The sequence below is a fragment of the Cetorhinus maximus genome, chromosome 14, assembly GCF_964194155.1.
Source record: "Cetorhinus maximus chromosome 14, sCetMax3.hap1.1, whole genome shotgun sequence".
Lineage (NCBI taxonomy): Eukaryota > Metazoa > Chordata > Chondrichthyes > Lamniformes > Cetorhinidae > Cetorhinus > Cetorhinus maximus.
The window spans coordinates 89,293,312-89,310,042 of NC_135892.1; the positions used below are offsets into that span (position 1 = coordinate 89,293,312).

The 16,731-nt window shown below is 43.3% G+C and overlaps 1 protein-coding gene across 5 annotated transcripts in view; it reads left to right on the forward strand.

Annotated features, from left to right (window-relative positions):
• The window catches only part of LOC144689807 (tetratricopeptide repeat protein 7A-like), a 324,990-nt gene that overhangs the window by 45,043 nt on the left and 263,216 nt on the right, over positions 1-16,731 (forward strand). For 4 of the 5 annotated variants that reach the window (XM_078557204.1, XM_078557205.1, XM_078557206.1 and 1 more), the window contains 2 exons: positions 4,937-5,067; positions 13,874-13,992. In XM_078557204.1, coding sequence (XP_078413330.1) covers positions 4,937-5,067; positions 13,874-13,992 — 250 coding nt within the window. The remainder of the gene's footprint in view (positions 1-4,936; positions 5,068-13,873; positions 13,993-16,731) is intronic. The other variant, XM_078557208.1, reaches the window with a different exon arrangement.

Genomic DNA, 16,731 nt, shown 5'->3' on the forward strand with positions numbered 1-16,731 from the left:
GGACACTTCTCCCTTTCTTGCTGTGTTGATTTAACAAGCATTTTCCCTTCGTTAACTCAGTTCTCGTTGCTTTAATTCTTCTAGTTTTCTGCTCTCGGACTTGAGATGAGTAACAAATAATCGGCTCAAATTTGAATGTACACTATGGGCTGATGTTTTAGGCCTCTATGGGCGAGCATAGAATTTCGCGGTTCCCTGGCTCTATCCTGCCCTGGGCCACTCTTCCAGAGGCGGGATGGAAGGGCGGCAGGAGTACCTGCTAGCGGCAGATAAGCCAATTTGACTAATTTTCCAGTCAGCCTCGAGGTCATGAAGGGAACAGGGCAGCTGCCTGTGGATGGCCTCCCGATAGCAGACTCGGGCAGGGGGTGGGCAGCGCTCCAGGAAGGCGTAGAGGCCCTTCCTGCTTGCCTAACGATAGCTGTAACCACAGGCCACCATGTGAAGGGGCACCCCTCCCACAATAATGGTCAGGTTGCTGACTCTATTTTTTATTTTAAATGTAAGAAACTTGGAGAGAGGAGGCCTCCATCTTGGGGTGCCCTCTCCCTCGCCTGCAATGGCATCCTGCTCCTCCTCCTTCACTGATGAGTCTGCCCTCTGGCTACTAATTGGCCAATTTGTAGAAAAATTACAGATGAATGACTGTTTATGTTCAATGCGGGTTTCTGACTCCTATTTGAGTCTGGTGGTGGGGTCTTGTGCTTGCGGGGAAATTGTGCCCTAAGTTTTACAATGTAAATGATTTGAGTGTCAATCCTGGCAGGGCCTGTCATTTCCCACTGGAGATGAAAACATCACATTGCATGTCTGTGAGACTGTGTAAAGCAGCAAGCTATCTCTTGTTTAGCACTCATGAGTTCCTAAAAAAAATGGTGTGATAGACAAAACCATGCTAAACGAAAATCAACTTCCATGCAAAAATATGTTATAAGGGTGGATCATGTTCCTGACCTGTGATTTTTACATTAAAAACCTATTGCCTGCCTTGAACCTAAGTGGTCCAAAATCCTATTACTAACTCTTAACTTACTAACTCTTCATAACTTACTGTTTCACTTAGCTCCTGCTCGTTGCTTTTCTCCCCCGACTCTCTCGCTCACTACTTTTCTCTCTGACCCACCTGCTTACCGCTTCCTGCCACCTGACCCTCTCCCACTCCCTCCCTCTCACTTGCCATCCCTCTCACTCCCTTGCTCACTTCCTACCTATTGCCACCCCTCTCCCGATACAGCAAGGGCTTAGGAGAGGGATGGAGAGCGAGGCAGTGGGCGGAAAGCAATGAGGGTTTGGGAGTAGGGTAGCAAGTGAGAGGGGCAGCGAGCAGGGTGGTGAGGGGACAGCAAGCGGCAGGGGGAGCGAGGGGTGGGGAGAGACGATGAGTGAAACGATGGTTTGTTTTAGAAAAAAAAAGACTGAGCATGCGCAGTAACTGCCCTAAAACTAAAATGTAGACTATTTGGGGAAATTCCGTAATTTGCAAACCACGTTAAAATGAAAACATGCTATTAGAACGTGCTTTAAATGGGGAATACCTGTACTACAACCAATAGGTTAACATGTCTGGCAACATCAAGCGTGATGGCTGTGTCATTACAATCAATGGCTTGAATTAGTTTGCTGCAAAGGATGTGAAGACAGAATTTCTTGAAATCTTGCATGATGCTCCAGTGGCAGTGCCAAACTTGTGTTGACAGGGAGAAATACCATATTTATGTTGTGAAGGTCAATCTTGTGTTGTGCCTGGAAACATTGTCCATTACCAGAGCAAGTTTTCATTGCTTACAACCAAGTTCCACATTCATTTCAAAGCCAGTTTAAAAACTTTACCAAATCATCCAGTCATTCTAATTGTCCTTTCTCACTGATAGTTTCCAAAGTGGGGATTTAGTACAGTACTTAGCTGTGCTAGGCAAATTGCAACAGACCAACACTGTGACTCACTACTTTTTCCTTCCTATGACAAGAATTCCTTTGAATGAGACTGTTCTGTTCCTGGCTGTTCTCCAAAAGACTCTTTTTAATCCCGACTGTAGATGTTCTCTTTATTGAATGAGCATAAGACTAACAAAACCTTCCTATCTGATCAATAGACTGTTCAGCCTCAATCTTTTTAACATGAATCCAGGGGTTAAGTCAGATTCTGTGGCTATGAAATCAGAGTTTCCTATTGCGGTTGCTTTTTGTTTAAACAGTGGGCCGCTTCTCAAAAAGTGTTCAGCCAGACCTTTTGGATACCTTTGGTATTTCAATGCCCTGAAATATCTGAACTTTGCTTTTCAGTGGAAACACCAAGCGAGTTCTGCCAGCTATTTTAATTTAAAATGAAAACAGAAAATGCTGGAAATACTCAGCAGGTCAAGACAGCATCTGTGGAGGGAAACGGAGTTAACGTTTCAGGTCATGCGGCTGAGTATTTCCAGCATTTTGTGTTTTCACTTCAGATTTCCAGCATCTGCTGTATTTTGCTTTTGTTTTAAGTATTTTGATTTGCATGTAAAGTGTCCAGATGAGGAACCAAGAGACTACACACAAAGTGGCTGCTCTTATTGCTAAAGCAGGTCATTACAGTTCTAATTAATTTTAATTTAATTAGCATTCTCATGAGCTTTTAGATTTATTGAGACATCAAAGAAAGTCACTTCTAATCTGATCCTTGCAATGTACTGTACACTTATCATAGGCAAAGGCAAACAGGGTAGGCAAATGTTTTTGGAACAATTTGATTTATAGTGTAAGATCATTATAATGGTAATTAGTAAATCTAGATTCTGTTAGATGTAGATAGATACAGATATTCCATGTATGTTTAAAATTATGATTTTTATGAACATTGAACAGAATCAAGCTTGCCTTTTACTGTCAGTGTGGAAAAGCCTGCCAACAAAGACAAAATGCAATTAACTAGGCATCCTAGTGGAGGGGAAGAGTGTTGGAAGAATACCACAGGGAGGGGGAATGGACAAATAGTTCAGAGCGGTGAGGTTGAGATTGCAATTTCATTTTAATCTACACAGGTCCTGATTTCATTACTTTTTATATTAATTTATATAATAAATAAATAAATGAGCCTAATTACAATGATGTCTCCCATCTGCCAGTTTTTCATTCATCCTTTTACAGTCTGAAGGTATCAGCACCAAACTGAACTGATACATTTACTGTATGCATGTTAAAGTAAAAGATTTATGTTTAATATTTCCAAATTGTTTTAATATAATTCGCCCAAAAATAAAATCCCATGTTATTGTAATGTCCCAAGAATTATTTGGAATAATGCTACATAATGGACATTTCCTGTAAAGTAATAGTGATTGGTGGGTGGGGGGCGGCATTGATCAGTGAAGAAAGAGTCTAGGATTTTGTATCATCAGATCGATATTATAAAATTTGTAATCATCTTTGTATGAAACTTTCTTGAAGTACTACAGTATTTCCAAGCTCAAATGGTGTCGGAAAACTTTTGCATAAAATGAGACACCAGCAATAATCAGAAATGACGGTTTTCCCCCAATTTTCTTTCCTCCTCTGGAGGCTCCTGACTCTTACTGGGGTTTAATTTTATGGGTACCAGGTTAACTCCTGCATCTGTACCTGTGCACCTTGCTTTTCAAACCTTGCCCCTAAAACCATCCTTCATGTGTGAGTCCAGATAATATCAGCAGATTGTTCAGTTATGGACATTTCCTGAACATTTCTTTGCTTGATATCTGCATACATGCACATTTCACCAAGGTTATAGTATTTTTAGCTTTTGTAGGGGAAGAATGAAAAAATAACTAAAAAGCAACAGTTTAGAATGGCCCAAATCTTCCAGTCTTTGGATCATTGTAGACTGGACGTATGACCAAGACTGCGTGCTTGGACCCTGTGGAAGTCCAGATGTACTGACCTCTATGGGAATTGCCTAGGAAGTTCCATCTTCAGATGTCCCTGCTACCTGGGACCCTCTGCAAATGCCTCCGACTCTGAGCTAAAGGCAGAGACTTCAGAGGTTCAGCGGGACTTATCTGAATAGTTACTCAGGAAATGTCAGACAGAAAATAACTAATCTTACTCTTGGGTAGCTTCCAGAACTGACCCTTTAATCACTCACACCGACCCCCCCCCTCCCCGCCCACCTCCCACTCCCCCCACTCCCCCCAACTCCCCCCTTGATCCCCTGACTACCCCTCCTGACATCCCCTGACCACCCAACACCCACCTGCCACCTCACCCACCCTACCCACCTCATCTGCCCTATCCACTTACCTTGCCCACCTACCTGTCCTATCACCCTACCCATTCACTCGTTAATCCACTCACTCATTCATTAATATTCATCCAATCACCCATTCAGTAGCATTCACACTGGACCTTTAAACTTACTATATGGTAGCTAGTGTCGTAAAAAGGTATGTCCATGGCCCCTCTCCCCTCCCCCCGACTCTGCCGCGCTTTGACAGAGTTCCCCAGTGGACCCTGTACTCCGCACTTCTGAGAAAGCCAGGCTTGGAAGACCTGGCAAGAAATGCAGGGCAGCATCGACATGGGGAAAAGTTCGAGTGGAGCGGCAACCTGACAATGATTGCCACTTCTCGGAAGATCTGGGCAAATTAGTAAGTGTTCAGTAAATTATGAAATATTTAGTTATCTTCTAGTTGAGTGGACGAATAGAAACTACTCCAGTTTCACCATCATAATTTACAAAGCCATCTGCACTGGTCAAAGAGAATCCTGCACATCTGTTTTCCTGAATTTATGCCTAAGCTTTTTAGTGTTTCGTAACGCACCATACTAGAATTAAATAACAGAGCCTATACTTTATGTAAAGGTATGTCCTATAAATAAATACTTAACTTTGAACTCGCATTCATTTTTCTTAATGAGTTATGCTCAGAAAAAGATGTGAAATCTTCAATCAGAGCAATCTATTAATAGCATTTCCATTTCTCAGGCTTGTCTCTCGAGCGGCAGGCTTCATCTGTTACCTCGCGGGTTCGTCTGTTTGAACGAGAGGAGGAGATAATGTCATGTTTTGAGAAAGCTGGTGACATTGCTCTGGTCTATTTACAAGAGGGAGAGCGGGTAAGGAAAACACTTATAACTTAAAGTTTTGTCTCAAATGAAAATAAAGAAAGAGTGAGGGGGGAGAAGCCCCAGACACATTTTAGTGAGTTGGATGGTGCAGTGGATTTGCACATTTTCTTTATCCTTTGGGACTTGGCTTTGAATTTACATCAGAATGAGTTGGAAGTCTTCTTTCTAGAAAGAATGTGAGATGAAGTCGCCCCTTGGAGGTCCTGGAATATTGCAGCTGACATCCTGAGATATTTTAATAACAGAGAATGAAAGAAAAACTCACTCTCAGTCTATTCAGTATGTTGGAATTGATTTGACTCTGCCTATCCAGCACAAGTGCTGTGCTTGCCACCTCACGTTTGAATGTGGAGCAGGAACAGGACTCTTTTTTTTTTTACTCCCTGTACCCAAAATCCTTTTCCCTTATCTTCTCTTAATGGTTCCTGTGTTCCTGCTCCATGGATACCAGCAGCCTGATTCACATGGCTGGTCGTGAACAGAGAGACTGGGGAGATCTTTTGGAGGAAGGGGAGAGCTCACCAGATCCTGTCCTCACTGATATTTACAGTTATGCATTTCGAGCAGGATTAGCTGATGTGTTATTTTCTGCTGCCCTCTTCCGTAGTTTATGTTAACGTGGTTACTGCCTCGTTTCCCGAGTTCAACTAACGCAGCATGGACTGGGGGCAAACCTAAGATCTTCCAGGTCTGCTTAGCTTAGTGCCATGCAGTGTGTTTGTCCACAGATCCATCAAAGAACTTGAGATGGAAATCTATAAGTTTTAAAAATGAACCTAGAATAGGGCTGTGCCTAGATTAAATAATATCATAACATTATATAAAAATCTCATATTACAGCATCTCAAAGTGGTTCACACAAATTGTATTTGAAGTTCATTGACTGTTATTGTGTTGGCAAATGCCAGAACAATTCTACACTAGCAGTATGAGCACAAATGGCAATGAGAAGAATGATAATTAAACTGTTTTCAGTTTGAGGAAGAGATGTTGCCTAATATATTGGGAGGCACCCTTGTTCTTCTTTGAATAGCACCATGAGATCCTTAATGATCATTTGAATCAGGGGAACAGACCCTTGGAACTTATATAATGAAACTTGTTTTCACTGAGATTGGACTGAGTAATACAGAAGTAAAGTTAAAGGAATGCTGCATTAGTTCTGCTGACGAGGAGCCTTCTATTCATTATTTATTTCACACTCTTTCCCCCATTTAATATGATTATGTTCTCCTCGTTTCTGTCATTCTTTCTCTTTTCCTCCTCTTTCAAAATGCTACAAATAACTAATACTTTTCAATTGAAAAGATTAAACAGACTATCTGTAAACATTTGCTAATCTATTGCTGAAGCAGAAGAACAAGACAGCCTAAATTGATTTCCCCTCACTTTTCTGCAATTTTGCTTTGTCTATTTATCCAGGACTTAAGAAGCGAAAATGGAATATGCTAAAGGCAGTGTGCCAGCCAGCACTTGGATTTCTGTTTTTTAAATATATATAAAAAAAGACACGGGTGAAGTAAAGGATTGCGCAACTGATTAATAGATTTATTTTTGCTAGAAAAAGAAAGTGGTAACATTTTAGTGCAGCAGTAGCTTAAGCCGCTGCTCTATATCATGTTCTCTGGCAGTGAATTTCTGAATTTATAGTTTTTGAAAAATATCATGCATTGCCAGTCTCCCCTCTCTCCATTGATAGCTAAATAAATTTATCACAAGTACCATTATTCATTGCACTTGAGGACTTTACTCTGTACTATTCAATCCAATCTGTGAAAAGAAATTTCATTCTATAAGTTCTCTAGGCCTATTCCATTGATTCAAATGATCATTAAGGATTAATTTATTCCAAAAAAGGGAGATTGTTATGATCTTCGTAGAGACTGATAACTTTTAAAAAGAGACATGAATTTCCCAGTGACCAATTAAAGAATTGCACGACAGGATTTCACATTTTATGACTTTAACTGTGACAAACTCAACGTTGACTAAACATTGCCTATTAGTCAACTAATACACTAAACTACTCATAGATGTTTACAGCACAGAAAGAGACCATTCAGTCCATCGTGTCTGCACCGGTCGACAAAGATCTGACTACATTAATCCCATTTTCCAGTGCTTGGCCCTTAGCCCTAGGAGGCTATGGCAACGCAAGTGAATATCTAAATACTTCTTAAGTATTAAGAGAGTTTCTGACTCAACTACCCTTTCAGGCAGTGAGTTCCAGACTCCCACTATCCTCTGGGTGAAAAGATTTCTCCTCAACTCCCCTCCTTAGCCTTCTACCTCTTTTACCTTAAATCTATGCCCCTTGGGTATTAACCCCTCTACTAATGGGAAAAGTGCCTTCCCATCCACCTTATCTATGCCCCTCATTATCTTATACACCTCTATCAGGTCCCCTCTCAACCTTCGCTGCTCCAAGGAAACCAATCCCAGCCCATCCAATCTTTCCTCATAGCTCAGACCCTCCAACCCAGGCAGCATCCTGGTAAATCTCCTCTGCACCCTCACCAGTGCAATCACATCCTTCCTATAATGTGGTGACCAGAACTGCACGCAGTACTCCAGCTGTGGCATAACCAGCGCTTTATGCAGTTCCAGCATAACCTCCCTGTTCTTGTATTGCACGCCTGGCTAATAAAGCCAAGTATTCCATATGCCTTCTTAACCACCTCATCTACCTGTCCTGCTACCTTCAGGGATCTATGGATATGCACACCAAGGTCCATCTGATCTTCAGTACTTTCCAGGGTCCTACTATTTGTAGTGTAATCCTTTGCCTTGTTAGTCCTCCCCAAGTGCATTACCACGCACTTTTTTGGGTTGAATTCCATTTGCCATTGCTCTGCCCGTCTGACCAGTCCATTGATATTCTCCTGCAGCTTACAGTTATCCTCCTCACTTTCGTGTCATCCGCGAACTTCTTGATCATACCCCCTATATTTAAGTCCAAATCATTTATGTACACCACAAACAGCAAGGGCCCTGCACCGAGCCCTGCGGAACCCCACTGGAAACAGGCTTCCAGTCATAGAAACATACCTCTACCATCACCCTCTGCTTCCTGCCTCTCAGCCAATTTTGGATCCAATGGGCTCTTACTTTCTTGACCAGTCTGTCATGAGGGACCTTATCAAAAGCCTTGCTAAAGTCCATGTAGACCACATCAAATGCATTACCCTCATCAACATTCCTGGTTACCTCCTCAAAAAAATTTGATCAAATTTGTCAAACACAACCTTCCCTTAATAAATCCATGCTGACTATCCCTGATTAATCCGTGTCTTTCCAAGTGCAGATATATTCTGTCCCTCAGAATTCTTTCTAGTAACTTTCCCAGCACTGAGGTTAGACTGACTGGCCTGTAATTTCCTGGTCTATTCCTTCCTCCCCTTTTTTAATAATGGGACAACGTTAGCCGTCCTCCAGTCCTCTGGCACCTCACCTGTGGCCAGAGAAGATTTGAAAATTATTTCCAGGGCCCATGATATCTCTTCCTTTGCCTCCCTCAATAGCCTGGGATACATCTCATCCGAGCCTGCGGATTTATCCACTTTTAAGGCCGCTAGTACATCCTCTCTCTCTCTCTATGTTAATTTCCTCTAATATTTCACAGTTCTTCACCCTGATGTCTATACCTGCGTCATCCTTTTCCATTGTGAAGACTGATGCAAAGTATTCATTGAGGACTGTACGGGTCCACACACACATTACCTCTGTTCCCTAATTGGCCCTCCTCTCTCCCTAGTTATTCTGTTGTTCTTTATATATTTAAAAAACCCCTTTGGGTTTTCCTTTATTCTTCCCACCAATGCTTTCTCATGCACTCTCTAAGCTTTCCTAATTTCCTTTTAAGTACCCCCCTGCACTTTTTATACACCTTTAGGGACTCTGTCATATTGAACACTTGGTATCTGCCATAAGCTTCTCTTTTTTTCCTTAATCCTAACCTTTATGTCCCTTGACATCCAGGGTTCTCTGGACTTGGTGCCCCACTTTATCTTTACGGGAATATATTTGCCCTGTACTCTCGCTGTTTCCCCTTTGAATGCCTCCCACTGTTCTGACACAGTTTTGCCTGCAAGTAGCTGTTCCCAGACCACTTGGGCCAAATCGTATCTCACCTTAGTAAAATTAGCCTTTCCCCAGTTTAGAACTTTTATTCCCGGCCCAACCTTATCCTTTTCCATAACTACCCTAAATCTAACTGAGTTATGGTCACTATCTCCAAAATGCTTCCCTCCTGATACACCTTCCACCTGCCCGGGCTCATTTCCGAATATTAGGTCCAGAACTGCCCCCTCCCTTGTTGGGCTTTCTACGTACTGGCTAAAAAAATTCTCCTGGATGCAACTTAAGAATTTTCCTACCTCCCTACCTTGCACACTAAAACAATCCCAGTTAATATTTGGGTAGTTAAAATCCCCTACTATTACTGCCTTATTATTCTTACACTTCTCTGAAATTTGATGACATATTTGATCCTCTATCTCTCCCTGACTATTTGGGGGCTTATAGCACACACCCAACAGCGTGTTTGCTCCTTTAGTGTTTTTTATTTCTACCCATATGGCCTCATTTGATGATCCTTCCAAGATATCGTCCCTCCTCACTGCTATAATTGATTCCTGAATCAATATTGCAACACCCCTCCTCTTCTATTCCACTCTCTAACTTATCTGAATACCCTATAACCAGGAATGTTGAGCTGCCAATCCTGCCCTTTTAGCCAAGTCTCATTCGTAGCTATCATATTATACTCACACGTGCCTACCTGTTCCCTCAGCTCATCTGTCTTATTCTTCAGGCTCCTTGCATTAAAATATATTCCATTTAGCCTTGCTAAACTCACTTCTTTCTTATCTAGCCTATGTTTCTTCTGCCTTCCAGACTCATTTACTAGCTTTTTAACTTCTAATTCCATCTCAGCTTCTCTCCCCTCTGAACTACTTTTCAGGACCCCACTCCCCTGCCAATTTAGTTTAAATCCACCCCAACAGCATAAGCAAACCTACCCCCGACAATGTTGGTCCCATTCCTGTTCAGATCCCGTCCAACTTGTACAGGTCCCACCTCCCCCAGAAATGGTCCCAATGCCCCAGGAATCTAAAGCCCTCCCTCCTGCACCATCTCTCCAGCCACGCAATCATCTGCGCTATCCTTCTGTTCCTATGCTCACTACTACATGGCACCAGGAGTAATCTGGAGATTACTACCTTTGAAGTCCTGCTTTTCAATTTCCTACCTAACTCCCTAAAGTCTGCTTGCAGGACCTCATTTTTCTTTCTTCCTATGTCATTGGTCCCAACATGGACCACGACCTCTGGCTGTTCACCGTCCCCCTTCAGAATGCCCTGCATCCGCTCCATGACATCCTTGACCCTGGCACCCAGGAGGCAACATACCATCCTGGAGTCAGGTATATAGCCGCAGAAGCGCCTGTCTACTCCCCTCACTAACGAATCTCCTACCATTATTGTCCTTCCACACTCCCCCCACCCCAACCTGAGCATCTGGACCACCCACGGTGCCATGTCCTTGGCTCTGGTTAGCCTCCACACTGCCTGAAAGGGCAGTTGAGTCAGAAACTCTCTCCAGAGGAACCGTCACTCTCACTGTTTTCCAAGGCCGAAAAACTATTTGTGAGTGAGATGCACTCGGGGGGGATTCCCTTACTACCTGTCTGGTCCCTATCTTTTCTCTGGCAGTCACCCATTCCCTCTCTGCTTGCACTCCCTTAAGCTGCGGGGTGACCATGTCCTGAAACGTGTTATGCATGAACCTCTCAGCCTCGTGAATGCACCTTAGTGCCCCCAGCTGCTGCTCAAGCTCCAAAACCTGGAGCTTGAGTTGCTCCAGTCGGAGGCACCTCCTGCACACATGGTCATCCAGACCACCAGGAGCATCTAGGATTTCCCACATAGCGCAGGATGTGTAAAACATGGGACTGAGCTCCCCAGACATATCTTAACTAAACAGAATATGGACCTTTGCTTTTATTTCACCCTTACTCCTACTTGAGTATAGACTAGATGCTAGATCCTCTAGATAGACTAGATCTCTAGGTGCTGCCAACTGCTTGTCCCAGGGTCTTCCTCTCGCACTCTCCTCTAGGTGCTGCTGACTGCATGTCCCAGGGTGGTCCTCTTGCGCTCTCCAGCTGCTGCTGATGCCTGTCCCAGGGTCCTCCTCTCACACTCTCCTCTAGATGCTGCTGACTGCATGTCCCAGGGTGGTCCTCTTGCGCTCTCCAGCTGCTGCTGATGCCTGTCCCAGGGTCCTCCTCTTATACTCTCCTCTAGCTGCTGCTGACTACCTGTCCCAGGGTCCTCCTCTCACACTCTCCTCAAAAAAAAAGGTACTACGAAAAGGTACTTCCTGTTAACTTCTTAACACAACGAAAAAGCCCTTGCCGTGTTTACACATTACACCGCACTCTCAGTAGAAACTTAGGGGGGATTTTATGGAGACGCAAGAGCAGGAAATGTGGCAGGTTGGGTGACTGAATTAGGCGGGATGCGAAATTCCAATTTCCCAACGGCGGGTTGAGATGCACAGATTAAGTCAGCAGTGTATTTGCGGCATGTTGGGTCTCAAGCCGTCTTGTGGGGGGGTTTGTACCTGTAATATATTTGCATGCCATTAATATGCTTTAGCATAAAAGTTTTAAAAAAAAATTATGTCCTACTTTCAAGATTGTCAGTGGCACACAAGAATCTCGTGGTACCTGGTTCACATTCTTTTGAAGGTGGCGTGCACCAGTCAGCTTTGTGCAGTTCTGTCTGCAGTCAGCTGTTTTCCGTGTTGAACTCTGTGGCACAAGGGAGGGGAGCAGGAGAATGGCAGCTTGCATCGAGGCTCAGGACCGGAAAGGAAGAATCAGGGGTGAGGGGATATGGATTGAAAGATTGGGGTTGGGGTGCATGGAGGAATGAAAGAGGGATCTAAGGGAGGGCAGAGGGTGGTATCAAGGGCCTGGTGGAGTGAAGTGGAAATCGCCTGACATCCTTAGTTTGAAAGGGGGTGGGGGGGGGACAGTCAATCAAGATAAGCAAATGAGGGGCCTAAAGGTGGGGTCACAAGTGGGTCCATCTCAAGTTGCTGGCTAGTAATGTTCTCACAGGGCTTTGAGTTCACCTATAACTTTTCAGTTACCCCTGCTGAGAGTGACCACAGAAAGCCTCCTTTACAATGCATAGAATGGAGGGCCAACTGTGCTTGCAAGTTCAGTCATGTCCCCCAGATAGGTGAGATAATCACTGGATACAAACCTGAACATTGAATAAAGAGTGAACAAAAAAACACATTTTTTTTTTCACAATGAAGGAAATGCCCCTAACTTCCCTTTAACCATCAGTGTGTGCCAACATGAGGTGTTCCAGTACAGTTAGATCTTTGACTAAGCTAGTCTCAACAAATAAGGATGATGCATACATGAAAAAAGTGAAACCAATGTAATGTGACATTTACAAGTGAAATTTCAATTTGAAAAAAAAAACACCTGTGTGCTCTCAATAAGTCTTATGTTAATGGCAATGGAGTTGGGCAAGAAAGCTTTTACTGTGATGTAGAGCCTCCCTGTTTGACCAGGAAGCTCTTTTATAGCTCACCTGTAGCTGCGGACTTGTCAGCTGATGGCGGGTTTCACCATTGAAAGGCTTCTCCTACCACAGAATCACATGTGTCTCCTGTGTACGCTGTCAGCACTTAAAATTTTAAATGTACTCACGTGGGAAAGGGGGAGAAAAAAGAGAGCAGAAATGGTGCACACTTTGTGGTTCTGGTGATGGAAACAGTGTGCCACTGATATATAAAAAGAATTCCACCCGTAGCCTCAAGCTCCTCCCAGCTCTAACAGGATCGCTCTTTCCTGCCCTACCAAGGTGAATCTTTCAGTGTTCTTTTTAAAACATACCCTTCACTCAACCTTCTGAGTACCAAATGGACTTCCGGTAAAAAATCACCCTTTGACGACACCTTGATCTTTTACATTCCACGAGCTTCGTTTCTTCGAACTGGGAATCTGTTCTCACCAACGCCCTGTTGGTGGTTAACCCAAAAACTGTGCTTTTCTTCCGCCTGGCAGAGCAGCACCTGTCTTCTTTCCCAAATCTCTCTGACTGAATCTGAGAGTCTGTACGCAGCAAGGCCCCCTATCTCCCCATTTGTGTTTTCCTGTTAAAACTTGCACTTTACTTTCAATGAGTTTTGAGTTCCTGCCTCCTTAACAAGAAGGTCACATGTGTTTGTCTTGGACTATTTCATAGGAGGTCATATCCTCCTCTCCAAACTAGCCCATTTTACCTTAAATTAAAGGAGACAATTTAAAACATAACCATATTATAAAGTCCAGCGTTCATAACAAGATGCTGGCAGGAAGGGAAAGCTTTAGTTTATATCAGCCAGTCACTCTGTTCTTGAGGTTGATTGACCCTCAGGTGGGCATGTCTCTTTGCCACAGGCCTTTGGGAGAGGACCTGGATCAACAGTTTGTGATGAGTAAGTCTGGTGTGCTTTGTTAGATTGGATGGCTGGACCATCACATTGGCATATCACAAACATAGGTCCTCCAATCATGTTGAAACTCGATGCCCATCACAAAGCTGCTGATGATGTAACTGATGATGAGAGTTGAGAAAACAGCTGCTGGGCAATATTACCTGCTTGATTTTAAAATGTAGTTGTATCTAATGACAGACTTTGGTGTAAAGCTGGATGTAATTGTCAATTGACCATATTCGTCCATTTTTCTTAACTGGTTGTTTTGTTTCTCATTTGCTTCCTGAAGGCCATGATCAGCACTCACTCTAGAGCTACAAAGGGGAATGTGCCTGTTCAGGAGATGGAGCTCACTTACTTTCTTGAAGCTGCATTGCAAAGTGCTTATGTGCATTACTTCAAAAAAGGGTAGGCAATCCAGAAAATTTGTGTTTAACACGAGACTCAGAACTTTATTATCCTTTTCTGTTGCAGTTTGTTGCAGAGGAACCATTTGTATATTTTTTTTAAAAGAAAATGTACTGTAAAATGTAGGAACTTTAAAGACTTCACACATTTGGAAATGCAACACTGCCACGGGATGGTGATAAATATGTGTGATTAACCGGTGTTCCACCCCCCTGTGCTGAGTTCTCAGTCTCAGCAAAGACCAGGTGGGCAGGTAGTGTGGAGGGGGGGGGTGTAAAATGTGTCAACTAGAGGTTGTGTCCCTACAGACAGAAGAGAAACCAGAAAGTCTTCTCTATCACACCTCCCGCTCATAGTTTGGAGCAGCATTTGTCAGGAGCAACATTTGTCATGACCTACCAACAAGTGGGCCACAGGTTGCCCTGGGAGGAATTTGTCCAAAATTAATAGGAAATGCCATTGGCAAAAAAGCTATTTTCCTATATTGAAATTTCAGAGCCTTTGTTTTGTTTTTTTGGGCTTTGATCTGAGATAAAACAGGGACAGCTTAAAACCCCACCGAATGACTGCAGTATATTTTATATGCTCTCTTAGTACTTATCAATAACAATGCAGGTCTGGATAGATTAAAAAAACACCTTTTAATGATCAATGAAGGTGGTGAGAGGCAACCAGAATATTAGTATCCAAATAAAATGAGACCTTATGTTCCACGGACATATTCCAACGGTAGGGGTGTTATCAGCAAGGTCCGGTGAGGTTGGGAGAGAAATATTGATGTTCACGGAATGTGTACACCAAACATGGCGTTTAATATCAATCTATTACATATTTTAAAAATGGTGAGTTGATTCAGGCTTTCAAGGGTACTCTCAACACAGTGAAAATACAGTGAAAATAAACACACATTCTACATAGTACATGCTTTTAAATGCTGCCATGCACAGTATTAACTGTGTGAAAAAAGCACATAGAAAATGCAAATGGGATTGATGATAAAGCAGAAACAAAAATGGAGAACTCCAACCCTGCTGACCAAGAATAATCACCCTCCACATTGCTGAGCAAGGAATGTGAATCCCTTCTTCCAATCTCGGGTGAGGAAGAATTGCAAATCCTCCCTATTGAACAAATTAAAAACAGTGAGTGACTTTCACACTGTGTGAAAACCGTGTGTGTGATGTACACATGTATTTATTTAAAGCACTGGGTATATCCTGCATGTTTCGTAAATGTAACACTCCTGTTAATCCTATTTTGTCGTGCTTGTTTGTAACACTTTTCCATTGCACTTAAATTTGCTGTTTATAATGCTACAACCATCAGCATGACTCAGTGGTAGCGTTCTTACTTAGAACTCAGAAGTCATGGGCTCAGATCCCCCTCTCCTCCAGGGAATTGACACATAATCCAAGTTGAGATTTCAGTGTAGGACTAAGTAAGTGCCACCACCGCCACCACCACCACCACCACATCCCCCCCCCCCCCCCCCCCCCCCCGCGACCCCGACCGAAAAATCCATCGGCACCGGTCCGACCAGAAACCTGGCTTCCCTACAGCAACATTACACTGGGGGCAGCCTTAATTGGGTCAGACTGGGACTTCCGCCCCCATCTGGGAGGAAATCCCACCACAGAGAGCTTCTGGCCAATGGCCAGCATCAGGAGCTCTGTAGTCTCAGTAGCACCAGGGGACACCCTAGCCCCCCACTATATTACGGGAGAGAGGTCGGGGGAAGGCGGGAAGATGGCAGGCAGGCTGTCCTTTTATGAGCCCCACTCACCTTCAAATATGCCGTCAAGGGCTCTGTAAAATTCACTTCACTGCATTTTGGACAAGATGATAAGCTGGCCCTGTTTGCCTGTGCAGTTGGCCATAAAACATTCCATAGAAGTGGAGCAGGGGAGTTCTCTTAGGATCCTTGATAATATTTATCCCTTAGTAAACACCTCCAAAACAGTGATTATTTATTTCATTGTTTGTGGGGCCTTATCTTAGTAAATGTTTTGAATGAGATATACCTGGAAAATTATTTGAAACTAAATTATGAGAGGGAATTCAGTATTGATATCTGAAAGCTCTTCATGCAAAGATCGGTCAATACAAAGAATGGATTTTGTTTATTCATTCACGGGGATGTGGGCTTCGCTGGCTGGGTCAGCATTTATTGCCCATGCCTAGTTGCCCTTGAGAAGGCGGTGGTGACAACTGAGTGGCTTTCTAGGCCATTTCAGAGTCACCCACGTTGCTGTGGGTCTGGAGTCACGTAGTTCAGACCAGACCAGGTAAAGGTGGCAGATTTCCTTCCCTAAAGGACACTAGTGAATCACATGGGTTTTTACAACAATCGACAATGGTTTCATGGTCATCATTAGACTTTTAATTCCAGATTTCTTTTATTGAGTTCAAATTCCACCATCTGCTATGGTGTGATTTGAACCTGGGTCACCAGAGCATTACCCTGGGTCTCTTGATTACTAGTCCTATGCCATTGCCTCCCCCTTAATTCCTGGATGGAGTACTGGAGGTGAAAACCCGAGAATAATTTAAGAACCCTTTGCTTCTTGAATGGGGGATTTTAGAGTCTCTCTGGTAGGATGATTGCAAGCAGGCTGAATGGCCTTTTTCATCTGTAAGCATGTAACTAGATTGTAGAAGCTGGAGTTCTTCTCCTTAGAGAAGGAAAGTTTGAAAGGAGATTTGATAGAGGTGCTCAAACTATGAGGGTCTAGATAGAGT